Source organism: Pristiophorus japonicus, chromosome 18 (genome assembly GCF_044704955.1).
Source record: "Pristiophorus japonicus isolate sPriJap1 chromosome 18, sPriJap1.hap1, whole genome shotgun sequence".
Taxonomy (NCBI): Eukaryota; Metazoa; Chordata; class Chondrichthyes; family Pristiophoridae; genus Pristiophorus; species Pristiophorus japonicus.
The window spans coordinates 79371742-79392466 of record NC_091994.1 but is presented as its reverse complement, the minus strand read 5'-3'; the positions used below and the strand labels follow the sequence as shown (position 1 = coordinate 79392466).

The 20725-nt window shown below is 43.8% G+C and overlaps 1 protein-coding gene across 1 annotated transcript in view; it reads left to right on the top strand.

Moving 5' to 3' along the window:
* The window catches only part of disp3 (dispatched RND transporter family member 3), a 333206-nt gene that overhangs the window by 220412 nt on the left and 92069 nt on the right, over positions 1-20725 (top strand). The window contains exon 14 of the mRNA XM_070860919.1: positions 2401-2562. Coding sequence (XP_070717020.1) covers positions 2401-2562 — 162 coding nt within the window. The remainder of the gene's footprint in view (positions 1-2400; positions 2563-20725) is intronic.

The window sequence follows — 20725 nt, the reverse complement described above, 5'->3', positions numbered from 1 at the left end:
CGACTCTCGGTCCCCTAATATTTCTGGAAGGTTATTTGTGTCTTCCTTCGTGAAGAAAGAACCAAAGTATTTGTTCAACTGGTCTGCCATTTCTTTGTTCCCCATTATAAATTCACCTGATTCTGACTTAATTTGGCAACAACAATGCTAAATGTTACTTACTGATAGAGAAAAGAAAAAAGAAAAGCTACTTACCAATTACCAGCCAATCACTTACCCCTTTGGCTGTGACGTCACCTTTCAATTTCTTTCTACTTTTTTGCCTTCTCACCCTGCTGCAGCTGCACCGGCTGGCCTCTCGCGGACTCACCAACGCTGGGCCTTTTTATAGGCCTCCCCACACTGCCTCTCGCCGACTCATGAACTCCCGCTGCCTCTCACTGACTCACCAACGCTGGGCCTTTTTATAGGCTGCCCCACGCTGCCTCTCACCGACTCACGAACTCCCGCTGCCTCTCAGAATGGCAGGCAATGACTAGTGGGAGGTCTTACTGCAGTTGTACAGGGCCTTGGTGAGGCCTCACCTGGAATATTGTGTTCAGTTTTGGTCTCCTAATATGAGGAAGGGCGTTCTTCCTATTGAGGGAGTGCAGCGAAGGTTCACCAGACTGATTCCTGGGATGGCAGGATTGACATATGAGGAAAGACTGGACCTTCTGGGCCTGTATTCACTGGAATTTAGAAGGATGAGAGGGAATCTCATTGAAATGTATAAAATTCTGACGGGACTGGACAGGTTAGATGCAGGAAGAATGTTCCCGATGTTGGATAAGTCCAGAACCAGGGGACATAGTCTAAGGATAAGGGGTAAGCCATTTAGGACTGAGATGAGGAGAAACTTCTTCACTCAGAGAGTTGTTAACCTGTGGAATTCTCTACTGCAGAGAATTGTTGATGCCAGTTCATTGGATATATTCAAGAGGGAGTTAGATATGGCCCTTCTGGCTAAAGGGATCAAGGGATATGGAGAGAAAGCAGGAAAGGGGTACTGAGGTGAATGATCAGCCATGATCTTATTGAATGGTGGTGCAGGCTCGAAGGGCCAAATGGCCTACTCCTGCACCTATTTTCTATGTTCCTATAAACATTAAGAGTATATTTTGCAAGGTTCCATGCCAGGAATGATCCTTGCAAAATTTATTATCTAATGGGTTTATATTAATAGGAACAGGAGTAGGTCATTCAGCCTCTTGAGCCTGTTCTGCCATTCAATTTGATCAAATCTGATTTGTACCTCAACCCCACTTCCTCACCTTTGCTCCATATCCCTTGATACTTTCACAAGAATTTTGTTAGGTAAGGGTATCAGTTGACCCAGCATCGCCAGCCTATTGGGGGAAAGAGTTCCATCACACTGTGTGTGTAGAAGTGCTCCCCGATTTCACGCCTGAATAGCTTGGCTCTAATTTTAAGATTATAAGTTCCTTTGTCCACTATGAAGACATTAACATCTTATTACAAGGTGTAATTTCAAGACTTTAGGGGTAGAAATTTATAGGCTTAGTGCCACCCGTTAGCACCGGAGAGGGCCACTAACAGGCCGCTAAGCAACAACCGACGCAATGGCATGCTGTCCTCGTCTCCAGAAAACTTCAATGGAGCGATGGGGGCTAAGTGGTAGGGATGCGCACTCTAGCGCCACCCATGTGGAGATGTCATCGAAGGTGCAACGCCTCCTTGGCGCGGTGGCGGAAAAATTGAATTGGATCGCCTGCTTTACCGGCAGGCTCAATTCCCGACAGGGAAAGCAGTCAGTCCCACGAAGCATCGGTGCAAAATGGCTGCGGAGAAGGTAAGTGGCTGTAATCAACTTTATTCATTTTAAATTACATTACTTACCTGTTTGTACTGTTTGACTTTCTTGCCTTGCTTTCGCTGCAGGTTTTGAGCTGGTCGATCTCACCTCTTTTGGTGCTAGGACCTAGCGCCACATCTTCAGTAGGTCTCCCGCACTATAGCCCTGTTAGTGCCCTCAGAGTAGCCTGGAATACTTCCCTTGGTACTCCATTTCTCTGTTGGGATGCTAATAGTGAATATCCTGGTTGGAGGCGGTAAACATCGTCCGGCGCTAAAATTAGCTCCCAGGCGGCGTTATCACTTCAAACTGGACTATAACGAATTTCTACCCCTTAGTCTCTTTTTAGGAAACAATATCATATTTTACGCTAAATTCACCAATCCCAACCACCCATTGGAGATAGAACTACAACATTAGCACCAATTCCCCCCACTCGTGCTCTCTTCAAGCTCAGCTCATCACTGGGTCTGTGGGATCAGTGAATTTACCCTCTTGCATATGGAAAACACAAAGAGCTTGGGGTATTTTTAAATGACACTTACTATTTTATAAGAGAAAAGGCAGTTTTTTTTGTTGATCTGTTTTGTTTTTCATCCTTTCAGGCCTTTACATCATTACCCTGGTGATGTCCATAGGATTCGCAACCCAACTGCGCCCAGCCAGCAGAGCACCCCTGCTCTTCAGCCCTGATACCAACATTCAGGTCCTTCTTGACCTCAGGTATAACCTCAGTGCAGAGGGCATTTCCTGCGTCACATGTTCAGGTGAGGTCACGGCTCCGTCACTAACCACCCGCGCACCTAATCACAGTGCTGGATGCGCTCACAGTATCTAACCGAAAAATAATCCGATTTCTTTTTCATAAACCTGCTACTTTGCTAAACAATCTGACTTTATGCCATCTCCTTCATTTGAATTGATGTCTTGTATACAGCAATTGGGCAATCAATATAATACACAGTGGCTACATAATCTCTATAATATACGTATTATAATCTCTCTCTTGTGTGTTTATGTAGAGAGGTCAATAACTTGGGTTTAAAGTAATTGGTAGAATGATTAGAGGAGAGTTGAGGGGAAATGTTTTCACCCAGAGGATGGTGGGGGCCTGTAACTCACTACCTGAAAGGGTGGTCGATTCAGAAACCCTCATCACATTTAAAAAGTACTTGAATATGCAGTGTTATAACTTAAAGGACTACGGACTAAAAGCTGAAAAGTGGGATTAGGCTGGATAACTCACTCTCGGCCAGCAGACACGATGGGCCAAATGGCCTCCTTCTGTGCTGTAAACTTCTATGATCCTATGTAATTTTGAGTTAGTCAAACTTCGCATGTCACAGTTTTGTTATAGATGCAAAGTTTTCCTGACCTTTGGGGAGGAGTCAGGGATTTACTACTAGTTGTCAGTCTCCAGAGATGCCAGATGTGCCTTAGAGCATTTACCCTGTAATTGTCCTCAAGTATGTGCCCACTTGTAGCAGTTAGATCCTATGGCCCTAAAAAGACATGGAGCTATCCTAGCAGCAGAATAATACCGGTAAAGCTCTCCAGTCTTTGTAAAATTGAGCATTTTCCGACTTGACATGAACAATGTGCTACTTAGGATGTACAATATTCAAATTTCAAAAGAGCAGTCAGCAATCAAGGAATCTTTATATTGAGTGAACATTGACACCGTTGAGTCAGCCAATGAGTTGGAGGCGGGTGGGATTTGTGGTTTTAATTTAAAGAAAGAAAAACTGGCATTTATATAATTCCTTTCATTACCACCGGAAGCACTTTACAGCCAATAAAGCGCTATTGTAATGTGGGAAACACAGCATCAAATTTGCGCACAGCAAGCTCCCACAAACAGCAATGTGATAATGACCAGATAATCTGTTTTTTTGTTATGTTGATTGAGGAATAAATGTTGGCCAGGTGATAGAGTATTCAAATAGGCTCATTTAGACAGACTGTGAAAATTCACAGACCCCCAAGTCAAGGCTGCTACATGCAGTTTGGCATGTTGCATTAACTCATCAATCAACCTGACATTTTCGGACCTTGGGTAGCGAGCCAATTAAAATGTTAACAGACTTTCAATTGAGCCAATAAGGTCAAAGAAGGCGAGTTCTTTTCTGTAAATTGAACCCGGTATAAAATACAGCCATTTTAACCATGTGTCTCAGTAAGACAAAGAAACTGGCAATCAGCCAGCAGCTTGTTACTCTCTGCCAAGATTAAAAAGTTAAAACTACCATCGGAGTTCTTATTTCATTGGAAATTAAGAGATCTAACACCAGGACACCGGGGATAACTCCCCTGCTCTTCTTTGAAATAGTACCATGGGATCTTTTATGTCCACCTGAGAGAGTACATTGGGCCTCGGTTTAACATCTCATCCAAAAGAAGGTACCTCTGACAGTACCGTGCTCCCTCAGCACTGCACTGGAGTGTCAGTCTAGATTTATTGTGCTCAAGTTCCTGAAGTGGGACTTGAACTCACAACCTTCTGACTCAGAGGTGAATGTGCTACGCACTGAGCCACAGCTGACAATAGAGTTTCTACAATTATGAACAAAACTACAGCAAACAGAGTCTCCTGAGTACAGCAGGATTATTTCTCCAGAAAAATGCAGTGAATGCAGGATAATGACATAATACAAACTATCTGCATAAAATCAATCCCAGCATTGTGGTCTCCAGGCATGGTTGACTGAGAAATGAACCAATCATCTCCATTCTGGCTGGGACTTGTGTCGCTATATGCAAAAATCTGTAACTTGCCAAGTATTAGGCCTAGAAATTCTGGTGGTGTGCTCCACCTGTTAGCACCATGAAGTGGCGATAAAACTGCGTCCGCCAACTGGTGGCGGGTACTGCAGCGACCGCCATTTCCGACAGCGCTGTCGTTAATTGATATTGGCGACAGTATTTTAATGAGATGGAGCGTGACATCAATTGGCGTGCAACGCATAGTTAACGCTATTTCTCCACTCGCATTGCTGCTTGTGCTAATCACGCCAGTATTTGCTGCCACTAAAAGGTCTTACAGTAGCATGAGGCATTGATAGCCATGAGGAGTCTGGCAGGACTTATGAGGCTGTAAGTTGGAACGTCCAACACCTCCTTTGCCAAAGTTCTTCTTTGAAACTTTATTTTTTACTCATCAGTGGGGTTGGGTGGGGAGATTACATTTTCTGGCAGCTTTCCGGGAGGCCTACAGTGTTTGTGGGTCAGTAAATCAATGGGTGAACTCCATTGCAATGATCGAAAATGATCTGTGATAAGATCTCTTTTATCTGCATTCATGTTGTAAACAAACAAAAATTCAATAAACATCAGGTGACAGCTACTATTTTTGGAACACTAACGGCAACTGTTTGGGTCGCTCCTTTCTTCCCCATTCCCCTATACTGCGAATGGGAGACTAATGCGACCTTTGATCTCCTTCTGACATTAGCGCTACAAAGAGTGTGTTGCACAGCAAATCACCGCCACGTTGATGATAATGAGCAGGCAGTACCAAAATGCCGGTATTTCCTGCGTTCTCTCGGCGGTGGCCATTATCATTGGCCACCAATGTTACCGTCAGGTTTCCAGCGTTCCCCAATTTCTAGGTCTTATTTTCCTTTGCCAGAGAGTGATACAGAACTGGCAGTATACATTAGGTCTACCAGCCCACGTCGCTCTGAGCCGGTACTGTTGTCAACTTAGTGCACCGAATGTAGACACTTATAGAATCATAGAAATTTACAGCAGAGAAGAAGCCCATTTCAGCCCATTGTGTCCGCGGCGGCCGAGCTATCCAGCTTAATCCCACTTCCCAGCTCTTGGTCCGTAGCCCTGTAGGTTACAGCACTTCAAGTGCACATCAAGCACTTTTTAAATAGGTGAGGGTTTCTGCCTCTACCACCCTTTCACCGTCTGGGTGAAGACATTTCCCCTCAAATCTCCTGTAAACCTCCTACCAATTGTTTTAAATCTATGCCCCCTGGTTGTTGACCCCTCTGCTAAGGGAAATAAGTCCTTCCTATCCTCTCTATCTAGGCCCCTCATTATTTTATATACCTCAATTCCAAAGAAAATAACCCAGCCTATCCAATCTTTCCTCATAGCTAAAATTCTCCAGTCTAGACAACATCCTCATAAATCTCCTCTGTACCCTCTCTAGTGCAATCACTTTCCTGTAATGTAGTGCCCAGAACTGCACGCAGTACTCTAGCTGTGACCTAACTAGTGTTTTATACATTCAAGCATAACCTCCCTGCTCTTGTATTCAGTACCTCAGCTAATAAAGGTAAGTATTCTGTATGCCTTCTTAACCACCTTATCTACCTGGCCTGCTACCTTAATGGATCTGTGGACCTGCACTCCAAGGTCCCTTTGTTCCTCTACACTTCTCAGTGTCCTACCATTTAATGTGATTTCCCTTGCCTTGTTAGCCCTCTCTAAATGCATTACCTCACACTTCTCTGGATTGAATTCCATTTGCTACTGTCCTGCTCACCTGACCAGTTCATTGATATCTTCCTGCAGTCTACAGCTTTCTTCTTCATTATCAACCATACAGCCGATTTTAGTATCATCTACAAACTTCTTAATCATACCCGCTACATTCAAGTCTAAATCATTAATATCTACCACGAAAAGCATGGGACCTAGTACTGAGCCCTGCAGAACCCCACTGGAAACAGCCTTCCAGTCATAAAAACACCCATCAACAATTACCCTTTGCTTCCTGCCCCTGAGCCAATTTTGGATCCACTTTGCCCTGGATCCCATGGACTTTTACTTTCATGACCAGTCTGCTATGTGGGACCTTATCAAAAGCCTTGCTAAAATCCATTTACACTTTGGACTCTCTCAATAATTTAGAATCATAGAATAGTACAGCACAGAAGGAGGCTATTCGATCCATCGAGCCTGCACCGGCTCTTTCAAAGAGTAATCGACTTAATCCCATTCCCCCACTTTTCCCCGTGGCGGGAGATACAGAGCGGGACAGTGATAGCTGATCTGCTGGCAGACTCCACAGGGTCAGCATTGGGAGGGATGTCATTGTTTTATTTGTGTGCTACATCTGTGTCTCGGTACAAATTTATTCAGGTCATAAATGACGCTGTCCTGAGACCAAGCTTACACAGTTGTCCTTTTATGTTCAGTATTATAATATTTCACACTCGTGGTTTTGTATGTATGAAGCGCTAGTGAAATGGATACATTTTTTTTAAAGTGCAAAATGTTTAATGCTCTTCCATCATAATCAGAATATACTGCTTTTCCGCTCTCTTATGAAGAGATTTTCAGCAAAGCTCAATGGACCAGTGAAGGCATGGATAATGTGGGTTTAATACACAACAGTGATAAACAAAGATATTTGAGGGAGACATCAAAAAGATGTTTTACACCACTGGTTACAGAACAGTTTCTTCTTCTCCCTTCTGAAATAATTTTGTAACTGGTGCTATGTCTCTATCTCTCTTGAATCTTTAGCGAGGATGGCCAGCTGCCTGGTTATGGGTTTAATTTTATTTTCATATTAGCTAGTAAAATAAAAAGTAACGGGCTGGTTTCATATAACTGTGCTCCCAATAGAGTAGCTCACCCCCCCCCCCCCCACCCCAGGAGATCGCAGTTTGGAAACCACCAGCCTGCTTCCCATGATTTGATATCTATAATGTATTTGCTTCATGGGTACTTTGCATAAGAATTCATAGCAACACATTGCTATTAATAACTAGTTGGTTCATTAACAAAGGTTTAATAATAACCACTACACATTACCAGTTTATCCATTAGGCTCACAACTGCATACCTCATCGTAGATGACCTAGACCCAACTGACTGGGGTTTTATTGAGTCTTGTGAACATTACGTGACTGGCTAGGCCACTCACAATGCAACAGCTCTACAAACCTGTGAGTATACTCTCAGGTGCATACATTACACTTAGATTAATGCCTGGAAAATCGTGGGGAACATGCCTTGTATTGGCTTCTGGCGAGAGTGCATATTAATGTAATCGCCTCTTCGGTATTTAAAAAAGGGAAGGAAAGTTGAGGGGTTTCACGTCCTGCTTGAAAGCACTGCACCTTATTATGGAAAAACTTTCTTTGAGTTTTTTTTTAAAAGAGACCTTTGAATAGGGTCTTCCTCTCTGCTAGGCCTCTCCACACACCCTTGAGTATGATCACCCTCTCTGCTAGGCCATTGCACTGACACCAATTACAGGGCAGGTTCCAGACCAGTGCCACTGTAAACAGTGAGGGACATGAACTTAAACCAGCCTGAGGTGGGGGCTACTCTGGAGCTACTGAACCCACAACACAGGCCCGGAATAAATCATCTGTCTATTCAAAACTTTTGTAAAGGAATAATACGTTTAAATGATTAAAGTTGATAACACTTTTCGGCACTGTGTGTGTGTGTGTGTGTGTGTGCGTGTGTTGGGGGGCAGGGTGCGGGGGGTGGGGGGGGGGGGGTGTCGTAGGTAGAATTTAAGATTTGTTTTGACATAAATGAAGCAATTATTTCATCTTCCTGCTGAGGTTTGTGAGATTTGTGAGATTTGAATGAAATTATTCACTGATGGAAAGAAAATTCTGAATTGGAGATATAATCCATTTTCGCCAAAGTATGCAGACTTTTGCAGACAGGTATCTGGAATAATCTCCCTCACAAGGAATTTCAGCAGGCAAGGAGGAGACAACTGTCCATCCCAGCAGGAGCTGCAAGAAACGAAAAAGAGATGTTGGCCAAGTCATCTGGTTCGCTGGTTCTATAGCGCACCAAGGACCCAACCCAAGAACTGCTCTGAGTTCCGCCCTTTTAACATGGTGCAGGTTGAGAAGCATTCTCGATAACTCAGCACCATGGCAATGACCATTCCCACCAGTAACATACAGCCTCCAGAAACGGGACGACAAGCCTTCCGTTTAACCTGAGCTGGTTGCAGGAAGATGAGAAACCGCCGCCAGAAGTGAAGTCAGGGGAACGCTGCGACGTCTATTTGTCCACAGCACACTTACGTTTGGCAATGTCCAGGAAAAAACATGCCAGACTGCAGTCAACTGCACGCTGTCCAGTAATCTCGAAACGCAAGACAAACTAAACAAAATAAGAGAAAAATATCGAACTATTCGTCCCTGACTGGACTTCTGCTGCTCCTGATTGTTCTGCGTGAATGGGCCCATTTTTGGATCTCTCAAAGCCGTTGCTGTTAACCCCAACGTGAGCTTTTAATCTCAAAACACAATTGCAGTCAATGTACCAAAGTGGCACAAGTCAAAGCCAACCAGCCATGAAATTGGTTCCCAACTTGAAATTGAGAAACTGCTGCTTTAACTTGTACTGAGGAGATGATACATGCCAGTGCATTACAGAACGTGTCCTGTACAGTATTATTAATACATATCTGAATAACGGTAAATGAATGATCCTATTCAGGTTGTTGGGGAGCAGAGAACACATTTATCATCAGTAGGTCAGGACTGATCAACTCTGGTTTAGGTTAGACACACACTGATGTGGTGGCCCCACAAGCTTGAGCATAACAGCCTTGTAGTAGATTAGGTCACATCACATTGCTCATACGTGACGAATGTACTAATCATCTTGCATCATACATCTGGCAGATCTTCCATATCTAATGCATTACTTCATCTTTTTGATAGCTTTCTCCATTAGGTTTTAAAACCACTATTAAATGGTCGCTGAAATGATTGCCACCTCGCCACAGCAGGTCTGCCTGCTGGTTTATGAACTTAATCTTGTGTTTCATCTCTGTCCGAAGTACTTGTGTTGAATTAAGTAAGTGAGCAGGAGTTTGTAATGTAGGGTGGTTGTTTTTCACTCTACTCTGATTCTTAGACCTCGGAACTTATCATGGGAAAGGACAATACGTGGCACAAAATTTCAGCTTAACCAGTGTCAGTTTTATTATGCAACAAAAAACGACTAAAACTACAAATCTAGACTTCTGAAAGAAATTGACTTAAGACATATAATCACCAGCCCTGGCTGTAGCTATTGTAGGTTCATGGTCGTTTATTCCGTGACCTGTTGGTTCTTCTTCTGGTCGTTCTCTGCAGTGCTGTTCCTTTCGTGTCCTTCTGTCTCTCTATTTGTCCTTCTTCCTTCGTTCTTCCTCCTGCTTCTGTTCCTTCCTTCTGTGTCTGCTTGTGTTTCTGTGTTTGTATATTTATATCCAAAGTATGAATAAGTTTCCTGCTGGGCCGGGGTCCGATTAATGTGTCTGGATCAATGTGGGGATTTGTTTAACTGGCTGTGTTGTTGAGTTTGAATGGCTACTAATTTGCATACAGAGTCGACAGTGCAAAAGATAACTCCTTATCCTGAATGTCCTGTTATCCAAAAATGTGCATTTTGTAGGGTCCTTTGTAGTCCTGGTTTTCTTGCAGACTTGTCATCTCTGGGGTATCAATGTCTTTGTCTGTATGCATAAGTCTCGTCCTTGATCACAGAGACCGCTTTTAATGGGTGATGAGTCACCACTTGCCTCAGGCTGGCACCTGTTCCCCTCCCAGGTAGTCCAAAGGTTTTTACTTTAAAACAGTTTGTTTTATTTTAAAACAGTTTGTTTGTGGCCTCTTCCTGTGCCTTGTTCCAAGAAAAATAGGTGTATCTTACAATAATAATAAAAAAATGTTTCCACCTGAAAATGTCAATTGGTTCACCAGAAAATGGGGTTCAAAGTGGCACCTCATCTATTATGTTGAACATCTTGTTGAAGAGAGATTTCTCCCCATGCATCAGTTGATAAATTCACTGCCCAGTGTGGAACTGAGCCACACCAGCAATGGCCAATCCCTGGTCTTTGTTGAGTAAGCTGATGCAAGCTAGGCTGGCCATTGGAGTACATTTGGTTTCAGCATCCTTTGGAAGTAGAGCGAAAAACCAGCTGGGGTTCCCCACTGCCTATCACTGTGACTCCTGTTGGAAATTGGACATGTGTGAGCATTGGGTAAGGACAGGATTAATCCTGCTTGTAATGTCCCCATAGTCACTCAGACTGCTGGCATTCAGTGTTCGGGCTTGTACATGCAGCTGGTACCTCCGGAACTCTGGGAAGATAGGAAAAAGGAGACATCCAGACAAAGAGGTGGGCCTGTCAGTTCAACCTCATCATCATCATAGGCAGTCCCTCAAAATCGAGGAAGACTTGCTTCCACTCCTGAAGTGAGTTCTTCGGTGGCTAAATAGTCCAATTCTTTTCAATTCAACTTATTCAACAGTTCAACCTATTCTTTGTTTAAATGTAAATGATAACATCTGAGCTACATGCAGCTCTGGAAAAGCTCAACCGTATGCAAGTTTACAAATTTCCATTCAACACATCAAGAGAAAGCCTGATAAAATCCTCTCGCTATTGGTCTTCCTCGTTACATTTTAATTTTCAAAGGAACAGAGCAGATCCCCAGGACCAAGAGACTTTTGAAAAAGAAAGGCCAGATTTAGAGGTGATGTGTTTATCTGAGACAGAGGAAGCAGGGGAATATGGGAGACCATCGGAGACCATTGAAAGTACAGGGAAAATCTGGGAGGGGGACTGGAGATGGAAAGCTATTAAAGGCAAAGGGGATGAAACAATGGCAGGGAGTGATTGTAACCCCCAAGAACAGGTGGATTTGGGTTGGGTGGGAGATTAGAAAGTTAAAAATCTGAAACAGGAACCCATCCGGTTTTAACAGAGGCAGGATGAGAGGTGGGCAGCCAATCCACTCGCAGGAGGTGGGTCGCTTGTTGAAACCTTTTACGGAGGCTGAGTGCTTTCATTTTCAGGATTTCTATTTTAACCCATGCTGGCCGGGTTTCCCCGACAGGTAAAAGGAGGTGAGAAGGGCTGGATTGCCTTTAGAAACATAGAAAGTAGGTGCAGGTGCAGGCCATTCGGCCCTTTGAGCCTGCACCAGCATTCAATATGATCTTGGCTGATCATGCAACTTCAGTACTCCATTCCTGCTTTCTCTCCATACTCCTTGATCCCTTTAGCTGTAAGGGCCACCTTTTGAATATATCTAAGGAACTGGCCTCAACAACTTTCTGTGGTAGAGAATTCCACAGGTTCACAATTCTCTGAGTGAAGAAGTTTCTCCTCATCTCGGTCCTAAATGGCTTACCCCTTATTGTTAGATTGTGACCCCTGGTTCTGGACTTCCTCAACATTGGGAACATTCTACCTGCATCTAACCTATCCAGTCCCGTCAGAATTTTATATGTTTCTAATTGATCCCCTCTTCTAAATTCCAGTGAATATAAGCCTAGTCGATCCAGTCTTTCTTCATATGTCAGTCCTGCCATCCCGGGAATCAGTCTGGTGAACCTTCGCTGCACTCCCTCAATAGCAAGAATGTCTTTCCTCAGAAGATTAGGAGACCAAAACTGTACACAGTATTCAAAGTGTGGCCTCACCAAGGCTCTGTACAACTGCAGTAAGACCTCCCTGCTCCTATACTCAAATCCTCTCGCTATGAAGGCCAACATGCCACTTGCCTTCTTCACCGCCTGCTGTACCCTCATGCCAACTTTCACTGACTGATGTACCATGACACCCAGCATGCTTCTGGGCTAGGAGGAACAGGAGTGTTTCCACTGGCCTGAAAAGCTTAATCCATCCTGTATTTCCTCCTGCAATCAGTCTGCTCCCCCCCGACCACCATCTCGCTCACACCCCCCACCCCCCCCCGACTACCATCTCTTCATTCATCCCCCTCTGATCTCTTTTCCTCCACTAGACCCCGCCAACCGCAATCTCTTTCTGCCTTCCGACCTGCTCCTCTGCTGCGTCCCTCTGCCACAGGCTTTCCCGCTGGACAGGCAGATAGCCGGTCAATCAGGCTGGCCGTCAGCTGAGAAAACTTAAGAAAACCATTTAAACTGCCAGTCATTTGGGGCACCAATACTTCTGGGTTTCCCATCCATAACTCCTCCCCACCATTCTAAATGCACAGCCCCATAAATATCAGGGCCATGAATTCAGATACTGGTAAGAACATTGGAGAGAAAGACCTGGATAATGTCCCCCAGTGAGATACAGTCTGTTTGCCTGTCTTCATGACTCGTGCCTTGAAACTGTAATGTCAGCAATAAACATATTACAATGTTCATATAAAATTCTGATGCCAGCACTTTTAATGAGGGAATTAACCTGTTTAAAATAAACAAGTTCATTTTAAAAAGTACTTGCATTTGTATAGCACCCTTCAGCATATCCCAAAGTGCTTCACATCCACAATATTGGTTTTGAAGTGAAATCAGTGTTATTAAGCCAACGCAGCAGCCAGTTTTCACACAGCAAGTTCCCACAAACATCGAGTGGGATGACTGACCAATGGGTTAAATTTTCCTCGTCATTGCAGCTGGGGAATCTGACTTCCAACCGAACAGTGCAGCCAGCGCTGCCTCGCTACTGCACTGCAGATTAGGTACTCAAGCCCCAGAATGAAAATTGAACGCACAACCTCCTGGCATCATCATTTTTGAGGCGGTGTGAGCACCCGAGTGCTGATTTTAGCAACAGGCAGCCTCAAACTGCCAAATTGAGTTTTTACGCCCAAAGATGAGAGAACAGCGTTAAAAGGTGGCATTGCACACTCATCCTCAGCTTGCCACCGACGGTAGGCTTTTGCCACCTGTTTGCTGCCTCCCGCCAGCGGTAATGGGCGGCGTAAAAAAAAATTTCGACCCCTAAATGCTTTGTTACAATAGATGAGGGAGAAATTCCATAAATGTTTTAACATGTTTTGTTACTAGTTTATCACACTGCACAATTTCAAGGTGTGTGTTTTTGAACCCCAGAATCAACCTTGCTGTGGCCTGCACTATAAGTTTGATAATTTTCTCCAATAATCTTTGTTATTTTGTGTGCATTTGTCTGTTTTCAGTGTGTTGCTCAGTCTGTATGGGGGCAATTTTAGTCTAGCTATCAGCTTTGCTGCTTCCAGTCCTTTGATTAAATTTAGTCTCTGAAAGTGAATCTGTCTTTCTGACTCATTGCAGCCTAGAATTTATACATAATAAAACTACAGCAAAGCTGCCTGAGCGTGAGTGATGAGCAGCATATTATAATATGTCACCTCACATTTTTCCTTTATTTTATGCAAATGACTTGCAGTATATCCAATAACAGTGGAAAGAAGCGAGAATTGAAATAGAATAAAAAGTGTGCTAAATAAAACAAATCAAAGCTCATCTCTCTCTGCTACTGGAACTGTTCCTTAGAGGACTGTAGTCCTGGGGGATTGGCTAAACCAGCCCAAATTTTGTGATTTCGTCAAGCGTGTAAAAATCCGATTTTGCCAGACACAGCTGGCGATATTGGACTTTTTATTTTCTTTTTATTAATGTTTTTAAAAAAAAAGTTACATCAAGTTCAACAGCTGCAAAATGAAGATTCCCTACTGTTATTGAAAGGAGGCTTCAGAAGGAACATATTGCAATGTGCTGATGCAGCAGACCAGAGCCATGAATTTTCTGCTGTTATGTCTGGAGCGCCACATGAGAATTTGCCATCTTTCCCCCTCCTGTCCTGCACTTTTAATACTTTCCAATCTGCCGAGAATGTCTCAGCAAAGTAAATGTGTAAAGTCGCAGTGACAGATAATGGATTTAGTGAATCGGAGAGGATTGCAATAAAGAGGCAGCTGGCATTTTTTAAGAGGAGGGTCAAAGCCGTAGGATTTCAGACTGGAGTCTCTTGACCCCAGGGTCATCCGATTCCTTGTCCGGTATACCATGTCTCGAAACTTCTCTGTTCTTTTTTTTTGCCTGTTTGTTGACGTACTGACCGGTTCATTCTGTAACTGGAAACAAGTTTTTTTTTAAACACCTTTTTTCTATAATGATAAGCGTTGCTTTTCTTTCAGTAGCTTACAGTACCTTTCAGTAGTTAGCACCAGGCATTCAAATAAGTCTGTCCATAGCTGCATGCATCACTGGGAGCATGTCAGTATCTGCATGGATCCCTGGGAGCGTGTCAGTATTTACATGGATCACTGGGAGTGTGTCAGTATTTACATGGATCACGGGGAGCGTGTCATTATTTACATGGGTCGGGTAGCGTGTCAGTATTTACATGGATCACGGGGAGCGTGTCAGTATTTACATGGATCACGGGGAGCATGTCAGTATTTACATGGATCCCTGGGAGCATGTCAGTATTTACTTGCATCTCTTGGAGCGTGTCAGTATTTACATGGATCACTGGGAGCGTGTCAGTATTTACATGGATCACTGGGAGCGTGTCAGTATTCACTTGTATCTCTGAGAGTGTGTCAGCATTTGCATGGATCCCTGGGAGTGTGTCAGTATTGACATGGATCACTGGGAATGTGTCAGTATTTACTTGTATCCCTGGGAGCATGTCAGTATGTGCATGGATCACTGGGAATGTGTCAGTATTTACTTGTATTCCTGGGAGCATGTCAATATTTACTTGTATCCCTGGGAGCATGTCAGTATTTACTTGTATCCCTGGGAGCATGTCAGTATTTGCATGGATCACTGAAAGTGTGTTAGTATTTACTTGTATCCCTGGGAGCGTGTCAGTATTTACATGGATCACTGGGTGTATGTCAGTATTCGTGGGGATCTCAGGAGTGTGCCAATGTTTGCAGAGGGTGCCTGGAGGTTTATCAGTAATTGTTGCTGTATAACCAGAAGGAGCATGAATGCTTTTGCATCATCACAGCACTTGCGATCGGCTCTCCGCTCGTTGCCACTTCTCCCACTCCCCGGGTTTTGAGTTCGAGCCAATATTGATTTCTTCAAATGGGCGAGCAACCTGTGGAGGCATGGCAGGTGCCAGCAGCTCACCTAGATTATTGAAATGAGGCTGGAGGCCTAACTTTGGGGCAGCTTCTGGCCTTTCGCTGAGGGCGCATGCTCTCGCTGAGCTGTTGTGGACCAGTAAATGGGCCAGAACCAATTTCCATCCCCTTGTGTATTTGCCTTCCTTTGCCCCCGTCATTTGTGGCACAACCTGCAACTTTGGAACTGCCCCCCTAAATCTGTTTTTCTGCTTCTCTTCACCTTCAAAACCTTTGTCACAACCTATGTCGTTGTCCAAGGTTCACCATCCTAACGCTCCCAACCTGGCTCGCGGTTCATTGTCTTCAATCCATTTGTGAAGAGCCTTCCCTACATTACAACAGTGACTACACTTCAAAAGCACTTCGTTGACTGTAAAGTGCTTTGGGACTTCCTGAGGTTGTGAAAGGCGCTATATCAATGCAAGTTCTTTCTGTTCGTTTTCATGAGATGTTTATATTAAAGTTGCTACGTAAATGCTAGCTGTAGTTATTGAATTGATATTTATAGGGCTTCCCTCACAGAAATTTTGCAAACCATTGATCACAGTCATATGAGGACCTGGGCAGAAAAGGATTGTATTAGGCTGATTGGTCAAACTGCTCGAAACTCATTTGGTGTTAGTTTTACACTGTTTATTGCGGATCACTATTCTTGTTATTTTTTTTATTGGTAGACCAGCACTTCTTCAGGAGTAAATAAGCAATGTGCCAAAGCTCATTAACTGGGATATAATTGAATCTCCCTGTAATTTTAGATTGTTCTGCTACAAACATCGTTCTCCAGCCCAGCGCCGAGGAAGCCAATTTAATCCCAGGTCTTTAGCACTGCTAGATTAAGTGGCTGTAAAGTTGCTGTCCCGTTACCTTCATAAGCTGACAAAGACCAGGAATTCTCAGTGTGGAGCGGATCTTCGGTGTGACTGTGATCCGATGATCCACCAATCGCTGTGGCCATTGTGCTTCTATTAATGAGAACTTCTCATTTATCATTGTTTCGCCTCGTTGCTAACATTATTGCCTTTGGATCAAAAAGTTGTGGGCCTAAGCCAGGGGGTGGGCAATTATTTGGTTGGAGGGCCACTTAACTAGTTTTGATGAGCTATGGAGGACCGCACACCAATATTCTCCCTAAGGTATGTGGCCACATGGTCGCGCACCAATCGCAAGGTCCTGCGCAGGCCGCTCACTAGCTCCTGCCGCCAGAAAAGACACTGCACTTATGCGGTCGCGCACAAAAAATAATTAGAGGGATCATTGTATAAACATAAACACTGCATAAAGGGCAAGGGAGTGGGACTAGCTGAGAGTCGGTACGGGATCGACGGGCCAAATGGCTTTCTTCCGTGATGTAACCATTCTAAACATAAACATAAATTCAGATAATAGTCAGATACTATCTTAAATGCACAAAATGTAGTGTAAAATAGTAAAATCATCCGTTACTAAGTGAATGAAATGATTGATCGATCGATTACATGTTGTACTGAAAGTCTGTGTGGCCCGGGTCTGCGGGGCCTCCGACACAAGAGGTGTTCTCTCTTTAGTGTGCTGTGTACGAGAGCTCGAGGCTTTGCAAGGCTTAATCTGCAATCACGTGCCATTACCCGAGTTCTTGTGCTCCAGGATCCACTCCCATGGCTAAGATGGTGATGCGAGACCCCCTGCCATCGTACTATGTCATGGAGATGAGCAGCCATGACGCGACTCTAAAATTGGATAGGGCATATTCGAGTATGTAATGCATTCTGGGTAGAGATATCCACCATTGGCACCCAGAATTGCAGAATGAAAATTGGTGTTATTGTGTGTTCTCTGGCTGCAGTTTGTGTCCGTTTCTGACCCACGAGAAGTGCAAGTGAAAAACCAATGTGCACCTTGAGCTCTGGTTCGCATTCGTAACATAAGTAATAGGAGCAGGAGTAGGCCATTTAGCCCCTCGAACCTGCTCCGCCATTCAATAAGATCATGGCTGATCTGATCTTGACCTCAATTCCGCTTCCCCGCCCACTCCCCATAACCCTCGACTCCCCTATCATTCAAAAATCAATCTATCTATCTCTACCTTAAATATATTCAATGACCCAGCCTCCACAGCTCTCTGGGGCAGAGAATTCCAAAGATTCATGACCCTCTGAGAGAAGAAATTCCTCCTCATTTCCATTTTAAATAGGCAACCCCTAATTTTGAAACTATGCCCCCTAGATTCCTCCATGAGGGGAAACATCCTCTCTGCATCTACCTTGACGAGCCCTCTCAGAATCTTATACGTTTCAATAAGATCACCTCTCATTCTTCTAAACTCCAATGAGTATAGGCCCAACCTGCTCAACCTTTCTTCATCAGACAACCCCTTCATCTCAGGAATCAACCTCGTGAACCTTCTCTGAACTGCCTCCAATGCAACTTTTCAGCAGTTCACTGGAAACCGAACCCAATCAAGTGGAGCAAGAATAAGAAGTTGTGAAACTGCGTGAGAAGTGTGGACACGACAAATTCACTTCAGTGCGAAGATCCACTCTGACTGATGATCGCTACGAGTCAGAAGTGAATTGTTTCTGGCAGTTTCACATTACAGCCGTTCATGGTTGGAAACAGTATCCAATGCATTCCTGTCCATTACAGATTCCTAATTTAGACTTCAAATACTAAAGACTGAAAGCACAGACGATGGATTGTCTCCCGGTGCCATCCAGAAGTATTTTACCTTTGAATTGCGATTATATTCCTAAGGCAGAAAGAGGCACCCAACAGTGCAATTAACCTGCAACATCTGCTGTACAAACCTTGAGCGCAGTCCTATCAGCAAGAAGGAAGTCACCAACTAAAGAACAGCTTTGTAGCTTTTCTAGAAGTCGTTTAATGAATTTTTTTCATTGAGGTGAAAGATATTTTCACGGGGAAATGCATTGCTTTTACAATTTACACCACCACTGTCAGCATCATGAAGTTCCCTCTATTCTGTCCCAATCTCAGAAGGTCACCTCTGACTGCCATCCTGGGGCCCTCCAAGTGAGACCATCAACTGGTGGCAAATTACAGGCCAATGGCCACTATAAATTGCACACTTTATTTCACATTGTAGCGTTTGTAATATTTACTGCTTATGGGTAATCAGAGGTAAGATTAACCAAGGTTTTAAACTTTTTCTAACAGTTGGTTTTATTAACATTAAAATACAACAAATTTTACAGATTGCGATTCATACAACCTTAATTAAAAGTACAACTCAAACTCCGATTGATCCAATTCATCTGCTTCAGGAGACTAAGGAGTTAATTCTCCATGGTCTGTCTCGTGGACTGTGGTCTGTCACATGGTCTGTCTTTGGTTTCCTTTTGTGGACTGTCTTGGGGTCTGTCTGGCCTACCAAGTCATTTAGTATATCAAACTGCTAGAAGGCCCACCACTGCTACCTTATTAGGGCAACAGGGATTGGCATTAAATGCTGGTCTGAGCAGTGACGCCCACATCCCAAGAAAGCATTTAAAAAAATAATTTCTTGCTAGCGGTGGGAGGGGAGCCACACATCCCGATCATCACTGGCACGGGCAAGTAATGTGACAAGGTGTGTCGATATGCGTATAATGTGTTCACAAGCAATCTTTTCAGGTCTGTGCTCCTTCACTGTAGGTATGTGGGCAGTTATATGACACAGTTTGCATCATTTGTAAGAAGCGCATGTTATTTTCGTTGCTGTAAAAAAAAATCTTCCTCAATGAAAGCCCTGGTTTCCATTGTGTAGGCAACACTGCCTTTCAGCAGTCCCGAGGAGTGTGTCAGTATTTGTAGGGGTTTCAGAAACGTTTGAAAGCCACTGATGTACAGTATATCATTCGAAGATAACCGTCCCAGTTAAAAGTGGAAGAATTTGGATTTTGCGCACATTTAATAACAAACAAGAACACAGGACTGTGATTTCAGATATAATTTCAGAATGAGCCGCATTTTATTCCCACTGAAAGCTTTCGTAACAATCAAAGTGTGTAAATGTGAGAGGCGGGGTTAAAGGACCATTCTCGCCTCTGAGTCAGAAGGTTATGCGTTCAAGTTCCACTCATGACATTTGAGCACAAAATCCATGCTGATGCACGCATGCAATACTGAGGGAGTGCTGCACTGTCAGAGGTGCCGTCTTTCGGATGATATTAAACCAAGGCTCCGTCTGGCCTCTCGGGTGGATGTAGAAGATCACATGGCAATATTACAAAGAAGAGCAGGAAGTTCTCTCCGGTGTCCTGCTAATATTTATCCTTCAACTAACATCACTAAACCAGATTATCTGGTTGCTATCACATTGCTGTTTGTGGGAGCTTGCTGTGTGTAAATTGGCTGCCGCAAAACCAGGACAGGGGTGGGCCAAGGTTGCCTTGTTGGGCCCAGCGGGGCAATCTGTGTAATTCCAAACTCCTCACCGTGGGGCCTATTAGCAACATTCAGAAATGGGGTAGGTGTTCCCTTCAGTACCTCATATTTCATTATCAGGTTTTTCTAGATTTTGGGGTTTTAGACCCCCTAAAATGTGGGGATCCAGAAAACCTAACACCATTTCAGATCCTGCAAGCTACAGCAGAAGTAATATTGTTACAAACACTGGATAGATAGCTCTCGTTTCAGATGACCTCACAGGTCACCATTAAATAGATTGTATACGGCTTCATGCTGTAGAGTCGCTGCAGTTCAGTGGTCAGGTCCAAACCCTATAGCAAGCCTACAATTTGAGAAAAGCTACACTCCTGGCAACCTTGCAGGTTATTCCCAACAAAACTGGGTATGATAGGGGAGAAATCACAGGCAAAAACACATTGAACCACTCCAACAATCTGGCACTACATCATTACATGGCTTGATAAGGATACGTAGAAATATAAAATATGTGCAAGCAAATCTTTGATGTAGGATTCCTTTGGTTTCATTATTCTTTGTACTATCTAAGGGTAGAGGCGGCACTTAATGTAGTTGTCTCTGGGGGTGGTATTGATAATTCAAAGGCACTTTTGAGGATCATTGATCAGAAATTTGTCCTTGGGGTCAGAAGCACTTACAGGACTGAGTATGGAAATGAGGCTGTTACAGTTGCTTGGCAATGTTGCAGCCAATTATCCAGTCTTAC